This window comes from Erinaceus europaeus, chromosome 20 (assembly GCF_950295315.1).
Source record: "Erinaceus europaeus chromosome 20, mEriEur2.1, whole genome shotgun sequence".
Classification (NCBI taxonomy): domain Eukaryota; kingdom Metazoa; phylum Chordata; class Mammalia; order Eulipotyphla; family Erinaceidae; genus Erinaceus; species Erinaceus europaeus.
The window spans coordinates 10,534,437-10,561,764 of record NC_080181.1 but is presented as its reverse complement, the minus strand read 5'-3'; the positions used below and the strand labels follow the sequence as shown (position 1 = coordinate 10,561,764).

At 49.5% G+C, this 27,328-nt stretch overlaps 1 protein-coding gene across 9 annotated transcripts in view; it reads left to right on the top strand.

The window, feature by feature from the left end:
• Positions 1-26,842, top strand: part of GRAMD1B (GRAM domain containing 1B) — a 205,319-nt gene extending 178,477 nt beyond the window's left edge. For all 9 annotated transcript variants that reach the window (XM_060179857.1, XM_060179855.1, XM_060179856.1 and 6 more), the window contains 13 exons: positions 1,261-1,341; positions 2,186-2,301; positions 3,782-3,938; positions 5,129-5,315; positions 8,339-8,482; positions 9,382-9,500; positions 9,652-9,794; positions 13,228-13,331; positions 14,596-14,799; positions 15,977-16,067; positions 18,913-19,020; positions 19,323-19,440; positions 22,011-26,842. In XM_060179857.1, the coding sequence (XP_060035840.1) occupies positions 1,261-1,341; positions 2,186-2,301; positions 3,782-3,938; positions 5,129-5,315; positions 8,339-8,482; positions 9,382-9,500; positions 9,652-9,794; positions 13,228-13,331; positions 14,596-14,799; positions 15,977-16,067; positions 18,913-19,020; positions 19,323-19,440; positions 22,011-22,100 (1,662 nt within the window). In that variant the 3' untranslated portion in view covers positions 22,101-26,842. The remainder of the gene's footprint in view (positions 1-1,260; positions 1,342-2,185; positions 2,302-3,781; positions 3,939-5,128; positions 5,316-8,338; positions 8,483-9,381; positions 9,501-9,651; positions 9,795-13,227; positions 13,332-14,595; positions 14,800-15,976; positions 16,068-18,912; positions 19,021-19,322; positions 19,441-22,010) is intronic.
• The last annotated feature ends 486 nt before the right edge of the window (positions 26,843-27,328 follow it).

Here is a 27,328-nt window from a genome sequence, read left to right as displayed (position 1 = left end):
GAGGGGTACAATTCCATACAATTCCTACTACCAGAGTTCTGTATCCCCTCCCCTCCATTGGAAGGTTCCCTATTCTTTATCCCTCTGGGAGTATGAACCCAGGATCATTATGGGATGCAGAAGGTGGAAAGTCTGGCTTCTGTAATTGCTTCTCCTCTGAACATGGGCATTGGCAGGTTGATCCATACTCCCAGCCTATTTCTATTTTCCCTAATGGAAAAGGGCTCTAGAGAGGTGGGGTCCAGAACACATTCATTGGTGAGGTCATCTGCCCAGGGAAGTTAGGTTGATGTCATGGTAGCAAGTGCAGCTTAGTGACTGAAAAGCATTAAGATATATAACAGAAGTGGGGCAGGTGGTAGCATAGTGGGTTAAGTGCACATGGCATGAAGTGCAAGGACTAGACCAGTGTAAGAATCACAGTTCGAGCCCCCAGCTCCCCACCTGCAGGGGGGCCGCTTTATAGGTGGTGAAGCAGATCCGCAGGTGTGTATCTTTGGCTCCCTGTCTCTGTCTCCCTTTCTCTCTGTCCTATACAACAACAACTATAACAACAATAACAACAACAACAAGGACAACAAAATGGAAAAAAAAATTTCAATAAAATTTCCCCTTGATGTGAAGCTGGAGTCTCTTCTGCTCTGCTTGCAGACATTTAGAGCAGTACCTTGCATATAATGGTCATATATGTGCTGCATTAATGAATGAAAAGGCCAGTCGGTTCCTGGGCTTGTCCCCCCTAACCATGGACTGATTCATAGCACATCACTCACCCAGCAGGTGCAGGGAGGGCTTGTGGACATGCAAACTTCGAGCCAAAGAGGAAGGGAGCCAATTAAAGAAATTAGTGACAGTGGGAAATTGGAGGCCCCAGGTTCTGAGGCCTCCATGATTACCAGAGTTCTGTCTCAATTCACTTTGAGTCAGCAGTTTTGGAGGAGGACATGTGTAGCTTTTTTAAAGGAAGAGGCAGCATGTCTCCACTGTACTGGAATTATTTTGGTGGGTGTGAGAAGTGGGGCTTCACACGTGTACAATGCTCCTCAGCCAACTTCCTCATTCCTTTTGTTTCAAATAAAAGGTGGGGAGAAGAGAGATACTACTACATACCTCCCTTATCTGTGGCTTCTCCTCTGGTTCCATCCGTGGTGCTCCCATGTGGTGCTGGGGCTTGAACCTAGGTCCTTGCACGTGGTGAAGTATGTGTTCTACCCAGTGTACTCTCTCAGCACCTGTACGAAAATTTTCTCTTCCCATCAGCACTTTTTCACATCCTTCGGGGCACGAGATCGGACATACATGATGATGTTCCGGCTTTGGCAGAACGCTCTTCTGGAGAAGGTGAGCACTGCCACAGGGGGCACAGCTTCCCAGGATATTTTGGCCTCTTGGGTGGGCGTAGGCCCTGGGAGGGCTTTTTCTCACCATGCCTTTGGCCAGCTGCAAAGAACTTGTGCTCCGTCCTGTTTCTGGAACTCCAGACAACTGTGAATCGAATGGGCCTAGAAGGGTGGGCCTTGCTGGCCCCAGCCTCAGAGACCTCGTTGGTCCCCTTGCTGTCTGCAGTGAGGCACCTGTAACACCAGGATCCTCCATGCCACTGCTTTAAAAGTTAGTCAGATTGACTTCACTGGGCCTCCACCTCTGCATGAGTCCACCACTCCAAGCATCCTCGTTTTTTAGATAGAGGGCGAGAGACAGAGAGGAATAGATAGATGGGGGAGAGACACTATATAACTTTTCGTGAAGCCAGTGCTCCCATGAGTGGCCAGAGACTCAAACTTGGGTCCCTGGTAAAAGTGTGCCCTCTTCTGGGTGATTTTGCTTTAATCAGTGTGGTAAGACATACAGAAAGGACAGTGACACTCATGAAGGCAGAGGTGTCCATACTTCTGTATCTCTGCAAGAAGACAGTATCTCAATACACAGGAACAGTCCAGGAAGCACTATAGTCAGCCAGGGGCCAGGAGAGCTGGAAGGATTTATAGGCTAGAGCCTTTAGCTAGCCACCAATTGACTCCTCCAGAGCTTGAGGGATGCTGGGAGGGGACACAAAGGTGTGGTGGTCAAAGCACCTAGAGAACCCCACTCTGATGGCCTGCATGAAGAGGCCCAGTCTCAAGTTAAGATAGTTGTGAGCAGCAGGCCCCACTCAGTGCCCCTGAGCAGCCCTTTACCCCCACAGCCCCTGTGCCCCAAGGAGCTCTGGCACTTCGTCCACCAGTGCTATGGGAACGAGTTGGGCCTGACCAGTGATGATGAGGACTACGTGCCTCCAGATGATGACTTCAACACGATGGGGTAAGCCAAGCAGGGTGGGCCTCCAGTGACATCTGAGTGAGGCCCCGGAGGGAGGGAGCAAGGGCAGGATGGGGAGCCATGGGATGTCTACGAGAAGACCCTTCTGGGCAGAGGGAAGCTGGTAGCACCTATAAAGGCAGGACAGGTGTCAGGAGGGGAGCTCAGGACTCTGACACTTTTTGGCCAATGTGATGATGGGCTTTTACTCAGAGTGGGATGAGAGCTGGAATACTTTGAATAAGCACCTGATAGGATCTGACTTGACCTTCTAATAGGCTCCCTCTGGCTCCTGAGTTGAAAATAGACCTAAGGAGAGGAAGGACAGGTTGACTGAGAGGCTGTTGAGTAATGTCTAAGATTTTCTTGGATTTGTTGCCTGGAAGGTTAGAGTCATCTCACACCAAGGCAGACAGTGCTACAGGCAGAACAAACTCAAGGGAGATCAGAAGCCTGGTTTTAGGCAAAACAAGTCTAAGATGACTATTAGCAAGAGGTGTGTCATGTTAGCATCTGTGTGAGAGTGAGGTTCATCAGAAAGACTGGGCTTTGGGCTATGAACTCGGAAGATATTAGTGAGTATGACCAAAATCACCTTACTGACTGTGTGGATACTAGACGTTCAAGGGCAGGGTCTCAGAGCTCTTGCTAGGAGGAAAGAGCAGAAAAAGAAATTATGAGCATATACCCACTGGTGGAGAGGAAGAGAGGGGAGCTAAGGGACCCAGAAGGAAGTGTTCAGGGTCAGTGACCATCATCCCACAACATGCCATTGACAGTGAAGGAAGAGCCAGAAATCCACAGAGTGTGTCTGAGATTGGAAAGGTAGGTGGAGGAGGTTCTGACACTTCTTCACCTCTGTGACTGTCTGTCCAATGATCTCTAAGATGCAGGTGATGACTTGCTCATAGGTGTCCCCAGGAGGTGACATAAAGTATAGGTCAGGTGTCCAAGCCAGCAATGATGCTTTCTCCTTAGAAAGGACTACAGTGGCATCACAAAAGTGTCCTGCAAAGGATGCTCACCCTAATTTCCTTCAAGAAAGTATCCACTTGGGCATACAGTGCAGAGGAGGCAGGCAACTACCCATATCCCGAATATGGGCAGTCACTAGAGGGCCTTATGTCCAGAGACCTGTCCTCATGTCACTCTGAATAGTATACACTCAAGTCATTTGATTCAGATGGTGAGGCGGAAATGGGAAAGCAGAGCAATGGAGATGTAACAGTTGAGGCCAACACTGGTCATACTTAGATGGGGCAGCCAGAGAGGGTGCCCAGGTAGGTAAAGTGTGAGCCAGAAGTTTTGCATGGGGGAGATGGGGCTACTTCAGGATAGCAATGGGGTTGCATGGGTAGGAGAAGATTGTATACAGAGCAAAGAGATAAGTAGGTCCTTAGCTGGGTGGGTGGATAGGCCTAAGATGTGTGGGATAGCCAGAAGTATTGACTATGGTCAATGTGGATTTGTGGTGCCTTTTCAGCTACTGTGAGGAGATCCCTGTAGAAGAGAATGAAGTGAATGACAGCTCATCCAAAAGCAGCATTGAGACTAAGCCAGATGCCAGCCCCCAGTTGCCCAAGAAGTCCATCACCAACAGCACACTGACTTCCACAGGCAGCAGTGAAGCCCCGGTCTTGGTATGGACGGGAAGCCCTCTGTGTCCACCCCTACTGTTGCTGCTTAGCTCCATGGGCCCCCATCTTGGGGAGTGAGGTGGGCCGTACTGTGGTGGGTCTCCTCCAGGATATACTGTTGTGGATGGGCTCTCTGCTTCATAGTGGGGCTGGATCAACCTCCAGAGGTGAAGTCTCTAACTGCAGTATAAGTGCCTGGCTTCCTTTCTTTTTTTTTTTTTTCCTAATCTTGGCACTAAGGAATGAACCTAGGGTTGAAAAATAACACGGAGTGATGGATCCAGCCCAGTTTTTTCCTTATGTCTGAGCGAGAGGAAAGGCAGACACCATAGCACTACTCTACCATCCATGGAGTTCCCCTGATCTTATCCATGGTGCTCCCATGTGGTTCTGGGGCAAATATCCAGGGCCTCCACCATGCCAGCCTTATTGTCTGCTTGTTGAAGTTGCCTTTAAAATATAGTAAGTAAATAAATAAATAAATACTGTAGGCTTGCGGTGGTCATTCGTAGGTAGAGCACATGTTTCATAAGTATGATGTCCTTAATGTGATTTCTAGCACTAAAAAAGGAAAGAATGACTTGTATCTATTCCTGGGATCCAGAGAAGTGGCTCAGCAGTAGAACATATGCTTTGCATGCATGAGCTCCTGGGTTTGATAACCAGCACCCTGTATGATGGAGCAGCATTCTGGCCTGTTATACAAAACTTCAACTGGAGCCAATGCTAGTCATTTATTTATTGTCATTGCTGAGGTTTCTACAGTCTAGGACAACTGTTTCAGATAGACAGACACACCACAGCACTGAAGCTTTCCCCATTGCCGTGGGCCAGGCTTGAACCTGGACTGTTCACATGGCAAAGCAGGTACCCTCCCAGATGAGCTATTTCTCTGTCCGAAATTGAAAGTGTTTCTCAAAGATTGATGTCTGTCCCCAACTAGCACTAATGGGAGTGAATCAAAATATGCTCATGCAGTCTTTAGAGCTTCTCAGGCAGGCTGCTTCCGAGAGGCAAGAGGACAGGGCTCTTCCTCACAGAGGCGAAGTCCCAGGAAAGACAGGTGCAGAGCAGAGAAGGCAGTACCTTATGCACATCCTTTCACCTTCCACAACAGAGCTGGGGAAGCCCAGAGCAGGACACCTGCCCAGCTCCCTGCCTACAGCCCCTGGTGGCCCCTCTTGTCCCCACAGTTTGACGGGCTGCCGCTAGAGGAGGAGGTGGCACTGGAGGGCGCCCTGGAGAAGGAGCTGGCCATGGACAGCATCATCGGGGAGAAGATGGAGATGATTGCACCTGTCAACTCTCCTTCCCTAGACTTCAATGATAATGAGGACATCCCCACCGAGCTCAGTGACTCCTCTGACACCCATGATGAAGGTGGGTGCTGAGAAATAGGACGGGGCCCTTCCACTCCCTCCTCCAAAGCTCAGGGCCTGTTACTGTTGGGAGGTGGGAATCAGACTCCAGGCTCCTGCTTGAAGAGTGGGTGGCAAATGGAGCCTTTTCTTCTAAAAGCAGTATTTGTTACTCACAAGCACTTCTATTTCCAGCTACGCCCTGCAGGATCCTCCTCATTTTGTAATGGCTTTCTTTTAAAAAATCATTTATTTATTTATTATGAGGGAAAGAGAGAGAGAGAGAGACCAAGACCAGAGCACTGATCATCTCTGGCATAAAGTGGTACTGGGGATTGGACCTGCAGCTTCTGGGGCCTCAGGCCTGTGTGCCGGTGCTCTAACGAGCTGAGCTAGCTCTCCAGTCCCATGTTAACTTTCTCTGCTCACAGATAGTGCTTTGTTCTGCCATCCAGTCTGCCACTGAATGTGTCCCTTACTAGCAAGGGTTTACCTGCTTGAGTCTGGCACAGACCACAATTGAGGAAGCTTTGATGCTGTACTGTCTTTCCCTCTCTCCATCTGTCTCTGTCTCTGTCAGTCTGAAAAAAATAAAAACAGAATAGTGAAGCGCTGGCAGTGACAAAAAAAAAAGTGTTCCCTGTTGATAGTCTTTTCTCACAGAGATACAAGGCCAGGCAGTGTTTATCTGCCACAGGGAAAGTACCCATCCGCTGCTCCAGTGCTGGTGGAAACTTGCTTCATGGACTCCAGCCTGGGGTGAGACCAGGCAAGAACCCAAGGTGTTGCTGTTTAGTCTCTGAGACTGCCCCCCTCCTCCAGCATTGGTTTTTGATAGAAACAGAAATTCAGAGGGAAATTAAGACTACCCCATCTCCAACAATTAAAGAATTTTATACAGGGTGAGATACAGAGGGAGAGAGACAGGGAAAGAGAGACACCAAAGCACTGCCCCACCGCTCATGAAGCTTCCCCTCAACATGGTAGTCACATATGAGCTAAGGGAACCACACCCAGGTTCTTGTGCATAGGCAAGTGCAAGGTGAGCCATCCCTTCACACTCCCATCACCAGCACTTCTAAGCAGAGGGCTTCTTGCCCCACTCCTACACCGGGCCTCACTCCTAGACCTTGCTCAGGTGTGTACTCCTTCTGACACCCAGGGTAGAAACCAGATCCTCCATGCTCATGACAGTAGACCCTGATAGCACAGCATTGATGTGGCGGTTAAGACTAGTGTGCCTGCATCAGGAAGGTCTCTACCATCATCTGCCCACTCGCACTGGCTTCCCTGCATCCTCTAGGCTGCATGGTCGTGCACTGGCTGGGCACTGCAGAAGAACAGGCCATCCTTTTCCTGTGCTCACACGGTCCCTGTTCTGCACTGGTACAGACGCTGCCCCGATGGGATATTCCTGAGTTCCTCTCATGACCTCAGCACTGCCATCTGTCTGAGGTCACATAGCAGTGCCTGCAGGTGCCCAGGGCTAGGGACAGCTTCAGGAACCCACCAGAAGTCTCCTGTAGCTGATAGAGAATTCAAGGTCATGGGCATTGTGAGGACACAAGCTCCCTTCCTGGAGGGATGACAGACTTTGTGTAGCCCTGCAGAACAGACCAGCCTCATAAGCTTGTTTGTAAACATTACTCCCAAGCTAACTGCATGCCCCTGATCACACCTGTAGCGCTGGTGCAGTGCCATTTGTCATCAGTTGTGGTTAGCTTGGAGACACTTGATAACTCATCCACTGGCTTTAGGAAGACTCAGGCTTTCCTAATTTACTGGTTTTTTTTTGGGGGGGGGGTCCCCGAGGTTTTTTAATTTTTATTATCTTTATTTATTTATTGGATAGAGACAGCCAGAAATTGAGATGAGGAGGAGAGATAGATAGACAGACAGACAGACAGACAGACACCTGCAAACTTGCTTCACCACTTGCAAAGCTTTCCCCCTGCAGGTGGGGACCAGGGCTTGAACCGGGTCCTTGCGCACTATATTATGTTTGCTCAACCAGGTGTGCCACCACCTGGCCCCAGGTATTTGTTTTCTAACATAAAGTTATGTATTCTTTCTTTCCCTCATTTATCATTGCTTTACAGCGGTATAACTTTTCAGGGGTATTGCTGTGTACCCCCGTGCATATACTGTTCTCCATACCCAACTCCCGAGTTTCGTATCATCTTACTCTCAAAAGATCCCTCTGTAGAGGGCACAGAACTTGTGTGGCGGGTCAACTGAGTTGTATACACACCTATACACAGATGTGGAGCTCTCCTTATGACGTCTTAGACCATTGTTAAATCAGTAATAATAGTAATCAATATTTTTTTTAATGTAAAAGCTTCTCTCTACCGCAAGCCCCCAACCCCATTTCTACTGATAACCAAGCACTGCAGTTGTTATCTTTGTTTGCTTTAGTTACTTACATTCTACTTGTGAATGAAACCATCCAGTAATTGTCCTTCACATTCTGTCTTACTTCACCTGCAGAATCACCTCAGGCTCTATTCATCTTAACTCCAAAGGCATGACTGCACCCCTGTTAATGAGAAAATATTGAGTATATACACTATAGTTTTTTGTCCAGTCATTTGTCAGTGGCCATGCAGGTTGAGTCCCCATTTGGGCTGTTGTAATCGTACTGCATTGATATGAATGTGGGGGTCCTGATGTTCTTTGCAGTTAGTGTTTTCCTGTCCTTCAGCTACATGCCTCGACTTGGTATTGCTGGGTCATATATTAGTTTACAGTTAAGTCTAAGATCACTTTTATCAGGAAGACTTAAGTGTCTGAAAGCATAAATAAAGCAATTCCCAAACTCTGTAGGGAAGGAATGAGCTGAGTCTTAACTAGAAAATGGTGCACACCGGCCCAGGGTGACACAAATGCAGAGTGGCAGTGGGGTCCACAGGCCCAGCTCCCCTCCTGGCCTCCCTTCACTGCAGGCCATGTCTTCTACATCAGTCACAGCGGCAGAGGTGTTGCAGGTGTCCACAGAGGCTCCTGCCCACACCTTCACTGCCTGCTCCCTCCTCTCCTGCACAGGGGAAGTCCAGGCCTTCTATGAGGACCTGAGTGGCCGGCAGTATGTGAACGAAGTCTTCAACTTCAGTGTGGACAAGCTCTATGACCTTCTGTTCACTGACTCACCCTTCCAGCGTGACTTCATGGAGCAGCGACGCTTCTCTGGTTCGTTTTAAGTGGAACTGGTGTCTCCAGTCCCTTCCCTCTATCTATATTTCTGTGTTCCCTTCCCAAGCACCCCTTCTCTGGGCCACCTGGTGGCCTGAGGCACCCTCTTTCTGGCCTTTCACAGGGAAAGGTATCTTGGGAGCCTGCTGACTGCTTTCCACCCTCTGTGCACCAGGCCTCACGGCCTCAACGTCTTACAAAGAGCCACTTATTGGCTGGCTGACTCTCTCTCTCTCTCTCTCTTTCTCTCCCCCCCCCCCCTCCTGTGCTCCAAGCAGGTGACATGCTCATTTAATCCTTACATCTGTCCTGTGTGGTGTACTGTCCTGCCTCTGGCTGAGAAAGCTGGAGATCACACTGACTTCCTTGTCCTAGTCCTGATGCTAAAAAAGGGCAGAGCCTGGATTTAAACCCAGGGCTCAGATTTTTAGTCCTGAGCTCTGCTCCTGCTCCCGTTCCCTCTTCCTGCCCTGCCACCCAGCAGAGACTGTGGCTTTGGCTTTGCACATGCTGTGCAAGATCATCTGGGCGCCAGAACACCCCTCGAGAGGGCATGTGGAGGGCACACTCTGGGGGAGAGGGCTTGTCCCCCAGGATCCCAGGCTCAATCACAGTGGTTCCAGTGTTGCTGGCACCCCCCTCCCCCTGTAGGTGGCCTCCAGACCTCCTGCCCCAGCATGGGAACAATGGGCACTGCGGAGGCCAGTACAGAATTCGGACGATGCCACAATGAGCCTTTCTGCTTATCCTCCCCCCTCCTCCCCTCCTGCTTCCTCCTCAGGCCCTCTGCTACCATTGGCTTCCTTTGGGGGCCACAGAAGTTCACTTGGAGGGTTCAGATGCTTCAGAAGGGCAGCCTTTTCTCTGCTCTCACAGCGGTTTCCCTCTCACCTTAGATATCATCTTCCACCCTTGGAAGAAGGAGGAGAATGGGAACCAGAGCCGAGTAATTCTTTACACCATCACCCTCACCAACCCCCTGGCTCCCAAAACTGCCACAGTCAGGGAGACACAGGTGAGCGCAGGGGAGAGGCAGGGATGGAGGGAAAGAAGAGGTCAGGGGTGCAGGATGTGGGTTCAGGGGGGCCAGACATGGTGCTGTTTCCCACCATGCTGGGTGGGACAGACGGGGAGGGGTGTGTGCTCCCACCACTCTCCTCCCGCAGACCATGTACAAGGCCAGCCAGGAGAGCGAGTGTTACGTGATTGACGCCGAGGTCCTTACCCACGACGTGCCATACCACGACTACTTCTACACCATCAACCGCTACACGCTTACCCGGGTGGCTCGCAACAAGAGTCGGCTCAGGTGCAGGTCGAGGGACCCAGGAACCTTGGGGAGTGCTCTGGTGCCTGAGGGGCTCCTTATGCCAGAGAATATTCACCCCTGCGGGGAAGTAGCTTCCTTCACTTCTCCCTTCTTTCCAAAACCTCCCAGAGCCCACCTTGCCTCCCTGTCCTGCCATGCCCTCTGCCCACTTTCTGCAGTGCCACTTCTATTGCTCTTGCTGTGTGCTGGTGGTTTGGTCTGCACAGTGCTGGAGAGGTGACTGGACTCTTCAGCAGAGCCCCAGCAGGTAGATAGGGCCATGTCTCACTCCTGAGACCTGAAGCCCAGCTTTCTTTCCTTCTTAACTCCTTCCTTCCTTCCTTCCTTCCTTCCTTCCTTCCTTCCTCTCTTTTCTTCTTTCTTCCTCTTCCCTACTTTCTTCCTTCCTCCCTCCCTCCCTCCCTTCCTTCCTTCCTTCCTTCCTTCCTTCCTTCTGTCTTTGCTAAGTTTTGACAATTTCAGGTTGACTTTTCAGATAGAGAAAAATAGAGGGGGAGGAAGGAAAGAAACCATAGCATCAAAGCTTTCATCAATGTGATGGGGGTTGGGTGCAAGGCAAAGCAGGTACCCTCTGCAGGTGAGCTGTTTTGTGAGCCCAAAGATACAGGGTTTTGTTTTTTTTTTAAGTTTTTGTATCAGTGATACAGAATCAGAGTATCACTCTGCCACATTAGATGCTTGGTTTTGAACTCAAGGTCTGATGCCTATAAATCCAAAGCTCTAGCTGCTATGCTATTTCCTGGCCCTCCAGACCCTGACATCATAAGAAACTGGTAGCCTAAAGCAAGACCCACACTCATTTGGAAAGTATCAGGCTATGTGTCTCTATCTTAGGTCTAGTTCTTTTTTTTTTTTAAGTGGGATGAACTTCTTTATTTTTAAATATTCATTTATCTGTTTATTAATGAGTGAATTAGACAGGGAAAGCCAGAGCATCACTCCTACATATGCTTTGCTAGGAATGGAATTCGGGACTTCGAACAGGCAAGTCCTGTACTGTACCTACTGTGATACTTCCCACAGTGCTTAGAGCTATCATCAGTTGTTTGGTTGTATGAAGCTGGGCTCTCTCATGTCATTTTAAAACAACTCTTTTTTAAAGAAATCTTACTTGTTTATTTATTGGACAGAGACAGAGAGAAGCTGGAAGGGAGGAAGTAGAGAGGGAGAGAGACACCTGCAGCCCTGCTTCACCACTCGCGAAGCTTCCCCTCAGCAGGTGGGGGGGGCAGGAGCCTGAACCTGAGTCCTTGCACACTGTGACCTGTCTGCTCTACTACAATTCTTTATTGTTGTTGCTTTTTCTGTGCTCCCTTTCCTCTTCCTCCCTTCTTTCACTTCCCTTCCCTCTTCTTCACTCTCCATCCTGGTCACCTCACCTTTCCCTGAGGGTGTCTCGGCCTCCCAACCCCAGCTTCTTCTGACTGGTTTTCTTTTCTGTTCTGGTCACACAGCAGTGACTAGTCAGCTTTGGACTGATTGTACAGCCCAGCTGCCCCACTGCCATCAGCAGTTGTTGGGGTGGGGGTGTGGTGGCTCCCATATAGGTGCAGCTGGAATATGGGGAGCATAAACTAGAAGAATCTTTGAATGAATTCAGTGTACTTCTCAGGATAAGCCAGAGGTGTGACTAGGTGGGAGAGCTCATGATTTACACATAGGGGGCTCTGGGTTCAGTCCTCAGCACAAAAATAAATAAACAAACCTGGACTCTCTGGACAGACAGAAAGGAGCAGAGGAGAGGCATGGATGGACAGGGGGTCAGATGCACTGAAGGAGACAGAGAAGAAACACTCGAATACAGAGACTCTGGAGTGAGCAGGAGCTGGTGAGGTCTCAGGAGATACAAAATCCAGGGCAAAATGATGCCCTTGGGAGTGGAAGTAAGAGCTGATACAGGAAGGTCTCTGGAGAAGGAAGAAAGATTCCCCAGGGCTGGCCAGCAGGTTGTCCAGTGCCCTCTGAAGCTGTCCCCAGTAGAGACTTTCACTCTTAGCTTTTGATATGTTTCACTGTTTTGTTTTGTTTTCTTGTTTGCCACCAGGGTTATCTCTGCTGCTCAGTGCCTGCTTGATGAATCCACTGCTCCCAACAGCTATGTATTGCCCTTTCTTTCCTCCTTCCTTCCTTCCTTCCTTCCTTCCTTCCTTCCTTCCTTCTTTTTTTCTTTCTTTCTTTTAGATTCTATTTATTTATTAGACAGATAGGAGGAGGAGGAGGAGGAGGAGGAGGAGGAGAGAGAAAGAACCAGATGTCACTATGGTACATGTGCTGCCAGGGATTGAACTCAGGACCTCATGCTTGAGAGTCCTATGCTTTATCCACTGAGCCACCTCCTGGACCACTTCTATTTTTTTATTTGATAGGACAGTGAGAAGTGGGGGGGGGGGGGGAGAGAGGGAGAGAAAAAGATACTTACAGCACTGCTTCACTGCTTGTGAAGCTTCCCCCAGCAGGTGGGGACTAGGGGCTTGAACTCTGGTCCTTGAGAATGATAATATGCATTTAACCAGATATGCCAACACTGCCCAGGCTTTAGTAATTTTTTTTAATTATGACCAATAAGACCATTGGATAAGAGAGGTACAATTCCATACCATTCCACCACCAGAGTTCTCCATCCCACCCCCTCCATTGGAAGCTTTCCTATTCTTTATCCCTCTGGGAGTATGGACCCAGGATCATTATGGGGTGCAGAAGGTGGAAGGTCTGGCTTCTGTAAGATACTATAGAAATGATCCCTAAAAGTATAGTCTTAGGTCTAACTTCTGTAATTGCTTCTCCACTGGACATGGACATTGGCAGGTTGATCCATATTCTCAGTCAGGCCTTAGTATTCTAAAACTTAATTTTCTTATCTGTACATTGGGGTTAATTCACCAGCTCCAGTAACCTCCAGTGTAACTGGCAGATCAGATGACAGAATGAGTATCCACGAACTTATTTTTTAAGTACCTTGCTTAGCTCTGGCAGTGGTGGTGCCAGTGAACAGACCTGAGAACCCTGGAGCTCAACATGATCAGTGTACTACTGCTGCATGTTTGCCCACCCTGAAGGAACTTTTTTTTTTTTCCTGGAGCTTAGACCTTATGGACGCGCCATTTCACTTGTCCTTGGCTGACTTTTTCATTCAGAACGAGACCTCCAGAGAAGGAGAAATGCCACAACATTGGAGCCCACCTACCCCCAGCACGGTGGCATTCCCATATGGTACCTGGACTTAAACTTGTGCCAGGCACATGGCAAGATATGCACTCTGCCTGATGAGCTATCACTCAGCCCTGGGATTTCTAGCTTCACAGTGCAGCTGGAGTGTGACACTATCCTGGTCAGAGCCCTGACTTTTCCTTTGTCCCACAGAGGAGGAGGGTCTGCCCAGGAGAGAGCTGACCTCCTCTCACTTGCTCCGCAGGGTTTCCACAGAGCTGCGCTATCGAAAGCAGCCTTGGGGGCTGGTGAAGAGTTTCATCGAAAAGAACTTCTGGAGTGGGCTGGAGGACTACTTCCGCCACCTGGGTGAGCACCACTGTGAGGGCCACTGAAGAGGATGACTCAGGTCACAGTCACCTGTCATTCACAGCAGTGGGGCACAGGGATGGAGGTGAAGCAGAGACAGGGAGGGGGCTCTATGGGACCCCCTGGCTGTCCCCAGCTTAGTTATATGGTTGGCATGTATGTAGGCCTTTTCAGAGACCATGGCTGTAACTTTTTAAAATTATTATTATAATAGTATGTTACAAGATTATAAGGTCACTATGTACAGTTTCACACCACACCCACCACCAAGGTTCTGTGTCCCCACCCTCCCACCTCCAAAGATCACCACCATAATTCTCACAAAGTCTTGGAAATGGTTTACTTGCTTCTGGGTTTTGTTTGTTTTTGGAAAGTTCATATAAATCATATCTCTGGATAACATATATGAGTGAAACCATCTGGTAGTTGTTTTTCATCTCTTTACTTACTTTGCTAACCATGATCACTTTCTGTTCCATCCATTTGGGCCCAGAGGATACAATATCATCTTTTTTGATTGCAGAGTAGTATTCCATGGAATATTTATCCCATAATTTCTTTATCTGTTGTCATCTGTTGATGGGCATTTAGGCTGTTTCCAGTCTTTGGCTGATGTGAATAGTGCATCTATGAACATATGTCCTTTCTTTTTTATTTTTTTTTAATTGGGGAATTAATGTTTTACATTCAACAGTAAGTACAATAGTTTGTACATGCATAACATTCCCCAGTTTCCCATATAACAATACAACCCCCACTAGGTCCTCTGAATCCTTCTTGGACCTGTATTCTCCCCACCCACCCACCCCAGAGTCTTTTACTTTGGTGCGATACACCAATTCCATTTCAAGTCCTTTCTAATTAGTATTTGAGTGTCCATTGGATAAATCATGGCTGTAACTTTAACAAGGTTGTTAGGGCTCTGTGACCACCCCTTTTACCCTGGAGAACCTTAGACTTAGTTACTCAGGCACTTACCTGTCACGAGGGGTAGGTAACTTGGGGATGTAGCCATTAGGAAGTCTGATGCAACCCAAAATGTAGCATGAAAGAGCAGACATTGAGAGCCTCTATCTTTGCACACTGTTGAAGGACCCAGTAAGGGCTTTGGGCTGGGCTGGCTCCCTACTCACTGCTATAGTTGGCAGCGTCCCTGAAGGGCCCCATCCTCCCAGTCTGGCCAAAGAGTCCTCTTAGTGAGGAGTCTGCAGTGTACTGATTTGAAAGCACAGGCCTCAGATGTGACCTTTTTTCTCTTGGGCAGAGAGTGAGCTGACCAAAACAGAGAACGCCTACCTGGCCGAGATGCACAGACAGTCCCCCAAAGAGAAGACCAGCAAGCCGCCCACGGTACGCAGGAGGAAGAGGCCCCACACCCACCTGCGGGTTCCTCACCTGGAAGAAGTGATGAGCCCAGTCACCACACCCACAGATGAAGACGTGGGTCACCGAATCAAGCACGTGGCAGGTCTGTACCAACTGGGAGTAGCCATGCGGCTTAGGGCTTTGGGCTGGCTCACACAAGCACACTCCTTTTATATCCTTTTTATTTTTAAGATCTCTTTATTAATGACAAAAAAGGGGAAAGAGAGGAAGAGAGAACCAGAGCATCACTCTGGTGCATGCAATGCACAGGATCAAACTCTGGACTTCATGCTTGCAAGTCCAACACTTTATCCACTGTACCAACGGCCACTCTAATTTTCTCTTGACTCATGAAATCTGAAGCCCCAGATGCTCTACCTATTTCTTTTTGCCTCTTGAGTTCTCAGCTCCTGTTGAACCCACCTTTGTGCTCTGCTGACCCATTTATGTTTCATGGTACCTGAGCTCCATGGCCACCTGAAGCTGCCAAATTCACAGGGAGAGACTGAGGCTTCACCTGGAGATTACCCCTAACATGAAGTCCGGGTCAACGCAGAACCATTCCTTGGCCCCCACAAGCCCCCATGGACTTATCCCACCATACAGTAGGCTCCCTTGACAAGTTTCCTCTTCCCACCCCCTACTCACAACCTCGTGTCTTTGTTCTGTTGTGGAAAGTGCTGTAACAGGTCTTAGAGAAGAGCTAATCCCATGGTTTTCACATTACTCTGTCCCCTCCAGGGCATTCAGAGAGCTGGTCGTTCACAGGAGAGTAGAGTGCCGGCCTTCCATCTCTCTCCCCCCAGCTTCAACCAGGCCACTCCTATGTCCTGTGTTTAACACAGAAGATTTGAGCCTAATATTACATTTGTGAGAGCTGACCATCAGAGAGCTTTTGGGACTTGCCCAGTGTCATATAGTCATATAGTCTATGACTAGTGTCAGCGCTGAGAGCTGCCTCCCTTACACCAGGCCTCTGCTGCTTGTCTGTCTACACCTGCAGGTCACTGTGCTACTTGTTTGTGTACTGGCTACAAAGGCCCTGTGGTTCCTGCATTTTTCCAGGGCTGTCATGCTCACCTTGCCTGACCTTGCCCCTGGCCTTGCCCTTGAGGAGCTTGTCTTCCACTTCTAGGAGGGTGGGTATGCTGTCCCATGGTTGCCTTGCAGCATTTTGGACAGCTCTCCCTCTCTCCCCTGAGTTCTGTGCATGAGTGGAGTTGGGTCAGCAAGGCATGGATACCAGCCTGATGGTGAAGGCCTCTCTATTCTCCCCCCAGGTTCCACACAGACACGGCATATCCCCGAGGACACCCCCAGTGGTTTCCACCTGCAGAGCGTGTCCAAGCTGCTGCTGATTATCAGCTGTGTGTAAGGGACTCCAGGCTCTCCTCCCTGCTCCCATGCGCCTGCCACTGCCTTCCCCTCCTCCCTCCACTGCCCTTGCACCCTCACCCTGGCTTGTTTCCTCTTTCTGCTCTAGTCTGTCCTCTCCAGATCACTTGTTCTGTTGCTCCTTCTCTCTTTGCAGTTTTTCTCTGTTTTACTCAACACTTAATGTATTCTAGGTCTTCCACATTCAGAAAAAAAGCATATAGCTCCCACCCCCTTCAGGGACTGAATTTCTAGTGGATTAGACAAGCAGGACATTTGAAATTGTTCCAACCCCTCCTCTGAGTGGTGTTTGGGCATTTGCTGTATGCCGGGCATGAACCAGGTCACACAGGCCATACACACTGGGCAGGGTAGCCAGCCAGAATCGACGTGCAACTGCAGCACAGGAAAGCATGTTGCTCATTTTACTCTAAAGATGGGGTTATAAGAAAGAGGGAACTAGAGCATCACTCTGGTTCTGGGTGTAGTGCCAGGGACTGAGCTCAGGACCTCATGCTTGAGAGTTCAATGCTTTATCTACCATGCTACTTCTCAGGCTGCTTACAGTTTATTTAATGTGTGTGTATGAGAAGAAACCATAGCATTATTCCTATACCTGTTGAGGATAGAGTGCAGTACTTCTTACACACAAGTCCTGTACTCCACCTGCTGGATCCCCTTCCTGGGCTGCCTATGCTCATTGTTAACATAAAAGGGTCATTCCAGCTGCCAGTGCTGTACAAATGATCTCAGTAACTTGCACTGGAAGATGCTATGTGAGGGAGAGAGGAAATGAGTAGAAACAAAAATGTGAGAGGGGAGAATGTAGTTCTGAAGTGAACACCCAGGGCTGACTGCACTTTCTCTAGCCTTGGAGCAGGGAGTCACAGACAATTGACTGCTTGCTCCCCAAGGGCCTGTCCCCATCCCCTGCCCCCAGGTGTGTGTATAAAATGCAGGTGAGGGGCCCAGGGGCTGCCTAGATTCTGGCTCTGCCTTCTGGGCATCAGACACCAGAAGTAAATTTGAGGTGTGCTGGTGCTGTGAAGGATGGCATTGTTGCAATTCCATGCAGAATGTAGGCAGGCTTTCATGTGACAAACTCAAGGGCCCCAGAAAATGCCTAAGTAGCCCCAGGGATCTACAGCTGCCATAGCAAGGATATTCCTGACTCCTATGGGCCTGGAAGCACAGTGAGAAAAATAGGTACACAGAGCAGTTAAATGTTCTACCACTGAGCTATGGCCCACACACAGACTCTAAAACTTGAAGGCATCTATTGTATTTTACAGTTGACTGTAAACCATTAATCCCCCAATAAAGAAATTTTTTTTTTAAATTGTGGGGGGCGGGCGGTAGTGCAGCAGGTTAAACACACATAGCATGAAGCACAAGGACCAGTGTAAGGATCCCGGTTCAAGCCATTGCCTCCCCACCTGAGGGCGGGGGGTGTCGCTTTACAAGTGGTGAAGCAGGTCTACAGGTGTCTGTCTTTCTCTCCCCCCTCTGTCTTCCCCTCCTCTTTTGATTTCTCTCTGTCCTATCCAACAACAACAACAAAAAATAACAAGGGCCACAAAATGGGAAAAATGGCCTCTAGGAGCAGTGGATTAATAGTGCAGGCACCAAGCCCCAGTGATAACCCTGAGGGCAAATAAAATAAAATAAAATAAAATAAAATAAAATAAAATTTGAAGGCATAAAGACTTTCTATCTTTCTTAGTCTCTTTTCATCTTCTTGTTTTGACTTCCTATTGTTGTTATCTGTTCTTGTTTCACATACTGCCTCTACCTCTAGCCCTTGTAGCCCAAGCATGGTAAAAATTGTTCTGTTGAGGAAGCTGGGCTTCAACGAAGTTGGGAAACTGAAGGCCTGGTATTTAGTTATGAGTCAGGGCTTGCCTCCAGGTCTATATGTGCCTGATCCTCTCTGCGCTTGACTTTTCAACTTGAACTTTAAGAGAGAATGAGAATTTCTCTGACCTCTCCGTGAGTCTTACTACCCCAGGTGCTAGTTCTGGGTACTTCTCACCAGCAGCTTGTCTTCCCCTCAGTTCTAGTCCCTCTCTGGGAAGCCTTAATGCCCCTGAGCCCCATGGAGCCACAGCAGGTGCGAGATGAAGAAGGGACATGGCAGGCACATGGGCAGAGCAGACTTGCTCAGAGTCCCGGTAGCTACAGCTCCCTGCTCCACTGTGTGCTCAAGTTGGGTGTTGGCAGGCGCGCCCTGATCTCAGCTGACCAGTTTTGCAGTGAACACTCAGCCTGCTTTCTTCCTCTGCCCCTTCCTGGCTAGGTCTTTGCTATCAGCCTGTCTTTCTCTCTGGTTGCATTTCTGGCAACTGCCCATTCCCCATACCAGTCTGTTTCTAACTTCTGCCTCCTCCCTTTTTTCTTCCTGGCTCCCACTAGGATCTGTTTCAGGTACTGGTGCTTTACTTGCTCCTTGGACCCCCCCCCCCCCCCGCTTTTCCTTTCCATTTCACCTCTCTTCCCCGTACCTCCTTTCTGATGTGCCCCCACCCCCCACACACCATGTTCTGGGCCCTTCAGTCTGCAGTGCTTCTCTCTGCCTCTCCCTCCCTCTCTCCCTCTTTACTTTTCTCCTCTCCCCCTCTCCCCCTCTCTCCTTCTCTCACTCTCCCCCTCTCCCTCTCTCCCCCTCTCCCCCTCTCCCCTTCTCCCCTTCTCTCCCTCTCCCTGTCCTGCTGACTTCTTCACTTGCCCTTGCACTGCTTTGCTTCTGGTTGCCTCTGGGGTGGGGCTGTCCCTGGCTCCTGAGGGAGCAGACTTCCCAGCCCTTTGCTCACTATGCTTGTTCTCCCCCCTGTCTCCCTCCCAGTCTGGTGCTGCTGGTCATCCTCAATATGATGCTCTTCTACAAACTCTGGATGTTGGAATACACCACCCAGACTCTCACCGCCTGGCAGGGTCTGCGGCTCCAAGAAAGGTAACCCTGGTCTCTTCCATGTGCCCTGCCCCCTGCCTCTGCTGTGTTGGCTGCTGCTTCCTCAGGGTTGCCTCCCTGCCCTTGGGGAAATAATCTCCTGGCATGAGTCCCTAGGCTACCCTCCCCCCCTCCCCCCACCAACTGTCCCTGTAGTCATCTGCTGCTGACTGGGGTACAGGGGTGGGGTGAGCAGAGGACACAGCACTCTGATGTGATTCTCTGTTCTTTAGGGGTCTGGGAGTGCAGCCCAGTCTACTGAGCGTGACTCCAGCTGCTGGGGCACCCCTTCTTCTATCCCACAGGTTACCCCAATCTCAAACAGAATGGGCCCAGCTCTTAGAGTCCCAGCAAAAGTATCATGATACTGAACTCCAGAAATGGAGGGAGATCATCAAGTCTTCAGTGATGCTTCTTGACCAGGTGAGGTGCCCCATCCTCCTCTTTCTTCATCATCCTGAGACAGGGCCCCATGCCTGTGTTCCCCACTTCTCTTCTTCCTGCCCTCATCTTGCAGATCTGGGGCTCCACACCTGTGTTCCCATCCCCACCTGGGCCTCTTCCTCCACTCAGTCTTCTCCTAGGTCAGCGTTATTGTAGTTTGCAAACAATCCTTGCATGAACATAGTGCAGCCTCCAGATAACAACAGTGAGCCAGCATGCTGAGTTTGCAGCAGGAAAGCTGTAGGTTAGAAGGAAGGAGAGTTTCTCTCCATTGGGACCTCATAGCTATCTGACATATTTAAAGAGAGAAGCATCCTATTACAGAAATTTCTTTCCCCAAAGGTCTTGTCTTTCTCATTCCTTTTGTTGTCTCCCACTCCCTGCCCATCCTGAAGACTCACACATACGTCTTTTTACAGTGTCTTCTGTTGCCTGTGTTCCTTCTAGAAACCAGCTGCATTTATTTGAGAAGATAACCAGGGGCAAAAGCAACAACTAGCTCAGTTTTATTAGAGGAGGGAGCTTCTTTCTTCCCCAGGAAGAATTTGACATCTTGTAAAAAAATTCCTGGGTGGTTTCCAAGACAGACAGGACTCCCCTTTGCCATGCAATTAGGAAGCTAGTAGACTGGACTTTTTTTTCCTGCCATCTTGATATTCCTGTCCCTAAAAAAGTCTTGCTGATGTTTTGTGGTCAACCAGATATCTGAGGTGGGGCCTTTACCTTGCCACCAGCTGGTTTTGTGACCTGGAGCTAAGTTTTGCTATTAGTGAAGTTCTGTTTCTTCAGGGATGGTAATTGTTACTTATTGAAACTCAGGTCAGGGTTTGATGGCACAAGAATTCGCTCAATAAAATGTATCTGCCCCTTCCTACTAGTCCTGAATTAGGGAGGGAGTATTGATACATTTGTCAGCATCCAGTCTAGCATGTTTATAAAGAATATCAACGCAATATGGGAGCCACATTTAAGGAGGACACTATTTAATCCAGAGAGGACAGATGGCATAGCAAGGGCTGTCATATCAAGAAGGGCTGACAGAATTAACACTGTCAGGGAAAGGAGAGGGTTGGGTGAAGAGACTTTAGTAATTGAGATCCAGCAAGTAGAAGAAATTAGACTAGGTTAGATCCCAGGTGGACACTGGGGACTGAACAAGGGCTAGAGGTCAGAAGAAGCTGGCTTTTTGATCTGGGACATGTAAAGAGGCACCTGTGGCCAGAGGTGCCCACAGAGGAGTGGCTGCTTTGAAGGACTGAGATTCCGTCCCTCAAAGCCTTCAGATGACTAAATGGTGTTGGAAAGTGAATCTAGGAATCAAATGGAGGAGGGAGGGGCAGCAGATATTGGACTTGGCGACTTAGTTATTTTTCATCGCTAGAACTCTATTTTGAGGTGGGTTCCTCTACACTGGAACTTCGGGCTGTAAGATTTATACCATAATGAACTCTATAAACATTAAGGCTGGCATTTTGTCTTATTTCTTTTAAAGTAACTGTTCAAGGGGCAGTGGTGGGCCCTCTCGTCCCTACAGAACAGAGAATTTATGACAGGTGTTTTTAGGGGACTACCACCAGAACTACCCCCCACTTAGACCCACAGCATGCAGGTGGCCATATCCTTAAAGGAGGATAAGAGGCCCTAGAAAGGAGACATTAATTTTGTGATGTGGGTAAAGCTGAGATCTCAGTTGTTACAGAAAGACAAGGTCCACTGTAGGCCCAGCACATGGGATGTAGAGCTACCAAGGATCACACAGTTCAGACCCCACTGAATGGGCACTGAGAGACCAGGAAACAGGACTTAGAGACAGCACAAGTATCCATTGGTCTTGCCTAGTGAAGAGTGGGTAAGCTTGGAACAGGCAAGAGTGAAAGATCCCAGACTAAGAGAATCATATGACAAAATGTACAAAGTGTATTCAGGATCATTGGGGAAAGCAAGTTGGATGGGTAAGGACAAGTAAGTGACCGTAGAATGTGGCTCCTTGTAGCAAGTGATTGCTTTGAGAGAATTCTGCAGTGCCAGGATGCAAAGCATTGAGACTCAGAAAACCTTTTATATTAAAACCTTTCTTTATTAGTGAGAGGGGCCAGAGAAATGGCTCACCAGGTAGGGCATATGCCTCACCATGCACATGACCCAGATTTAGACCCCAACACACCTGGGAGATGCTATAGGACCAGAGGAAATTCTGGTACTGTGGTCTCTCTCTTCTCTTTCTGTCTCTATCCAAATAAAAAAGTGGCCTGGGAGTATTAAAACCTCATATGCAGAAGCCCAGACTCTGCATAAAAAGAGAGAGAACCAGAGCATCACTCCAGCACATGTGCTGCCAGGCTCCAACTCCAGTTGTTGGATTGTTGCACCCCAACCCCTGAGCTACTTCCCTCAGCCCTCTGAGAGCCTCCCTTCAGGGATGCCAGCACTCATGAGAACCCCTGATCTATGGACCTGGCTCTTTCAGCTCTGAGCATGATGGACCCTGCTAGGTTAGCTGGTGAAGGCACTCACTGAGGATGTCCCCTGACCGGCTCCCTGTCTTGCAGATGAAGGACTCACTCGTCAATTTGCAGAACGGCATCAGGTCCCGGGACTACACATCTGACAGCGAGGAGAAGCGGAGTCGCTACCACTGACAAAGCAGGAGCGGGGGCGGCTGCCAAAGGCCTGTGCAATACATGTACATAGACCATATAAATAGATCTATAAATATATATATACAGAATATAAATATATATATATATATATTCTATACAGATTTTAAACAGAGATAATGCCTATGTACCAGGGAGAAGGAGCGGGACTGCCTCCCGCACTGGCCAGTGGAGGGAGGGCCGAGGAGGGCAGGGTCCACCTCTCCTCCCTCCCCTGACCCCATCCCCATCCTCGGTCCCACCCTTTCCCTTGCTGGCCATTCCTGGCTCTGAGAAGAGAAACATCATTGAGCCAAAGTTATGCCTGTGAAGACCCTGGGTCTTGAAAAGAAGTCTCAAGGGGGCATTGCTTCCGGTGCTTTATTCCCCCATCCCACCCCCCACCCCTCACCCCCACTTCTGATCTGTTTCTCAAATAAATGAGAGTCTTTTTTTCCTGAGCCCACGCTTCCCCAGGTGTTCTCTCGCAAGTGAGGAAGCGAGGGAGCATCAAGAGCAGGGACTCAGTCTGCGCTCTACCAGATGAGGCCACTCCCTTTCTAGGGACCACACTCCAGGGCCAGGTGGAGGGGACGGCGGGGAAGCCAGGAAGGCCGCATTTGGGGGCTGGGGCTTCGTGGTGCAGATGCCTGAGGTCTGTGTGCACCTTCCTCTGGCCTCTGCAACATCTCCACCCAATAAGGGCTGGGAACTTCCTGCTTCCTCCCCCTCTGGTCTTCTCCCAGACTGGATCTGGGTGAAGAGTCACTTTGTAGTGCCTAAAGTCCTATTTTTCCTCTGTGCCCTAAGAGTTTATTAGTAAATAGCCAGGGTAGAGCCCTTTTTGAGCTTCTTAAACCCCATTTTGTCATTGGAAACCTGTAAGCTCTGGCAGGTTCAGTTCCTTTGCATATGGAGCTGTCAGTGTGATCTCTGGGATTGACCAGGGTATGAGATGGTGAGGCCCTGCAGTGTGTGGCTCACAGAGTCTGACCACAGTGTTGGGCAAGCTGGGAGCACATGCTCCAAGCCCTTCTTCTGTATCTGCCAGCCCGTGCGCTCTGAGTGAGCCCAGCAGTAGTCAAGAGAGCCTGAGACATTTTGCATATGGCAGAAGTCCAAAGCCCTTGGAGGGAATGCACTAGGAGAGGTTCAGGTGCTTGGGCAGGAAAAGGCCAGGTGGAGTGTCTGCTCCATGGGGACTGTCCTGCAGCCTCAGTTCCTCAGATGTGGGAGTGGGAGCTCAGGCAGAGAAAGCCAAGCCTTCTCTAGTTTCTGACTTCAGAGAGGTATGAGCTAACTGAGGAGCAGAAAGAGGAGCAGAGGCTTGGAAAGTAAGTTGTGAGGGTTGACTCTTTAGGACTCATGCATCCCTCTTACTTCCTGGTCCCCTCTGGGCATATTCACCACTCCTCATGCACCAACTCCAGTTCTCTTTGTAATGGCCAAATGGTTCCTGCCAGAATGCTCTAGAGCTCAGGAGGGTCTCAATCAGGAATGCCAGTTTGACAGAGAACTCTTTCAGATGGCTTATTATTCTGGTGGGCCTCTTGGTACAAGGGGCAGAAGGAAAGGCATGATAACTGCTCTACCCTGACAAAAAGAGAAAATTGTATTCTCCTGGAATGGTCTCTGCATCCCACTTTGACAATTAAATGCCTTTAGTATTTCATTCTATCTGAGAAGATAGGCTTGTCCTCACCATTAAGGGAAAGAGGAGTTGACCAAAAGCTACTGCTCTCGTCACCTGCAGGAGTCAGAGAAGGAAACCCCACAGGCTCAGCTAGAACTGCTGCCCTTCCCTTGGGAAAGGCCATATGAGGGCGGAGACACACCAGGCACTTGTGCCCCCAGCAAGGGGGTCACTGCCACCCTTGTCCAGGACTGTGCAAGGGGAGCCTGGGAGAAGGTCAGACTCACAGGCCTCGAGCCAAATGTAGAAAGAGTGCAAACCACTAGAGATGTTCCTGTTGGAGTAGCCAGCCAGAAGCGTTCCCAGACACTTTGGAAAGTGAAAATGGCAAAATTTTCTTGAATGACTCCACGGACATTTATTGATTTAAATCATCCAGTTATTCAAGGTTCTGTGGTGCAGCCATGGGGTGGGGGTGAATTAGAGGAGGTTAGCTTGTTCTGCTTTGCTGGCTGTGGGCAGACCTGGTAACACAGAGCTGCTCTGCGTCTGCTTGCCCTCTTCAAGGGAGGAGGCAGTACTCAGTGTGTCCAGATACCCTCATGACTTCTGATGACAATGGGACAGTCCCATCCTGGCCTGCTTAGTATTTAAACATTCAGATCTCTAGTGGATGCTCTTGATTCTCATCATTGCCCGGCTTTTAAACCAGGAGGTCAACAACAGGACTCACTCCTAATTAAAAGTTGTTCCCCTGATTGAATAACAAGTGGAAGAGATGGACACTCACTCCACAGATCAGCCTGGGCTGGTGCTGTCTGCAAGGAAGCTGCAAGACCACCACCCCTCACTTTAGTTCTTCCAAACACGGCTTTTCTGCATTTCATTTATAAAAGAACTTGAGTCCTTCTGTGAGGATTCATTTGATCAAAGGCCCAGAGCTTGCATTTAATTTCAGAGAATTTGCAAAGTTTCAGACCAGGTAAAAAACGGCTAACAGGGTCAAAATATCTGCTTCAGCTAGAGAGATTAACAAAACTGGTGTTGACGAATCCAGTCATGTCTACAATTTTTCCCATACCACTGCCTTCCCTTGCAAGGGGTAGTATCCTCAGCCAGCAGTGTCAACAGCTTGGCGCAATCTGGGAAGAGATGACAGTGAGTGGCAGAGACCTGGCTGAGCTCTAGCTTTGCTGGTGGGCCAGTCACCTCCCCTTTCCCAGTGTCAGCCTCTTCAGCTGTAACCACAGGGCCCATCATTGGTGCTGTTTGGGGGGCTTGGCCAGAGACCTGTAAGGTTGGTCTTTCTCAGATGTAGCAGCTGCCTTGGCGGGGGATCTTGGGATAGAGCTGCCCTGGTGTTCAGATGATGGGGCATTGTCTGGGTTTCTAGGGATTGCAGGGTAATTCATTTCTACCTTACAGGGTACTGAGGGCTAGGGAGGCCTCAGGAGAGAGAGGGCAGCCAGGCATGTTGTGTGCTGCAGTACTGACAGAGGAGCACGTTTCTTCCTGGTTAGAAGGCATTGGCCTAGTTTTGGTTTGGGAAGGGAACTTGCTTTTGCTTCCTCTAAATTAGGAGAAGGAGAGTAATGGGCAAAAAGGACACCATCTTGGGATGAACCCATCTTTGTCCTTGACTCTGAAACCTCTGTGTATCTATCCTTCCTCCCACTAGAGAAAACAATGGAGCTTCTCTTTTTGCTCATCCAGCCCCTGTCAGTCATTGGATTAAGTGTGAAGCATTGGTGGACATCCATATGCTTGACTCACAGCTGGCACTAAGACCCTGGGGCTGCAAGGAGAGAATGAAGGAATGCTCAGGGAACTGGGTTCTCTCCCTGTCTCTGCCCCATGCCAAGCTTGGTCCCTGGACGGTACCATCACAAGCAGCATCTCTAGGTGGAGTCTTAGGGGAAGGACGAGGGGAAGACTCCTCCTAGACTGCCTGTGCTTTCAGAAGGCTCCTCTCCATGCCACTTGGCTTCTCCAGCTTTGCAGGGCAGTCAGCACCCACCCTTCTCCCCTGGGAAGCCCAGGAGAAATGCACCCGCCTTTCCCCAGGTGGCAGGGTTGTGATTCCACCTTCCCACTACAGTGGGAAACTTGAGGACTTCTCTTCCTGACTCTCTCTCCTCCACCCCTGGTCTCTAGGCTGTGGGACAATCACCCTGTTCACCACTCGACATCCTCCACCCTTCTCCCCAAACCTCCAGCAGGCTGGCCCCTCTCCCTTCCACCTCTCTATTTTCTTCCAGAAGATACATTTTGGGTCAGAATGGAGCGTTTTTCTGGAAACGTCTTTCGATGCCCCGCCTTCCTGCCAAGGAGCGGGAATTTGCACACGGAGTAGAGAGCCCCCTTCCTGCCTCTCTGCCCCGCCTGGTTACCTCACTCCTGCCCTGGCTCCCCATGGGAGTATGCTGTGTGACAGCTCAGGGGTCTTGGGCATTGTTTTCTGTGGTGACTGGAGGTCCTCAGCAGGCCTGGGAGCCCAGACTGGAGCCCTGGCTACTGGTGAGAAACACTTTGCCTGCAGAGAGGAGCGACGCCATTCAGCTCCCCAGCACTTGGAGGCAGACAGGACATTGTGGTCTCAGCTCGTGCCTCCCTTGCTTCTCTCAGCATGAGGAGATGTCGCAGGAACCAAAAACAGTGGCCTCTGCTCCAGGCAGACAGCTGGCTCTGTCTGGGAAGTCGGTTCAGGCTGAGATCGCATCGTCCAAGCAGCCACTTTGCCAACAGTTGTGTGCAGCTCCCACGTCTGCCCACCTGCACTCTGGGGCCAGACTGATCTGCATGGACCAGACCATCTTCCCAAACCCATGGTGCTTTCCTCCCCACTCGACCCAGACTCTGGCGGGGAGAGAGGGGGGAGGCTGAGAGAGCAGCCTGCACTGGGCCATCAGAGTAGGCCCACAGGGGTGGCAGTCACATTGTCTGGCCATCTATATCTGGATCTAAACTGTACTCTGCCTGGCGCTGGGCGCAAGGTCTGGAAATCTAATGCTAGTACCCAGAAGTGTACAAGGCTTTCCAGCCAAATCTCAGTGTACAGTAGCAAGAGCCGTGGAAATACAGTATGAATTAAAAGACAAAGTATTGAACTAAACCTAACAGATGGTATGTGTGTTTATTGCTTGGCTCATTGTTGTCCCAAATATTCTTGGTCTTTCAGGATGTGACAGGGCAGGGACTAAAGGTGCGTGAGTGTGTGTGTGTGTGTGTGTGTTTGTAGGGAGGCTGCCTGGTAAGTGGAAAGGATACAGAGTTTTAGAATCAGATCTGAGTATAACCACAGCAAGAGTGTTCACTGAGGTATAGCCTTGGGCCCCATCCATCAAACCAAGCTTCATTTTAAAATTGTGTTTATTTTGCATATCCATAATTCCACCCAAGCAGGATGACTTTTTCATTTATTTTATTTCATTGAAGGAGAGATACCACTGCACCAGAGCTTCCCCAAGTGTCACGGCTCTGCTGTGTAATACCAGGGTTCAAACCCAGTCTGTGAGCATGGCCCAGCACAAACCCTACCCTGGTGAGCTATCTGCTGGCCTCCACGGTTTATTTTTAGAGAGATGTATGTGCGTGTGCG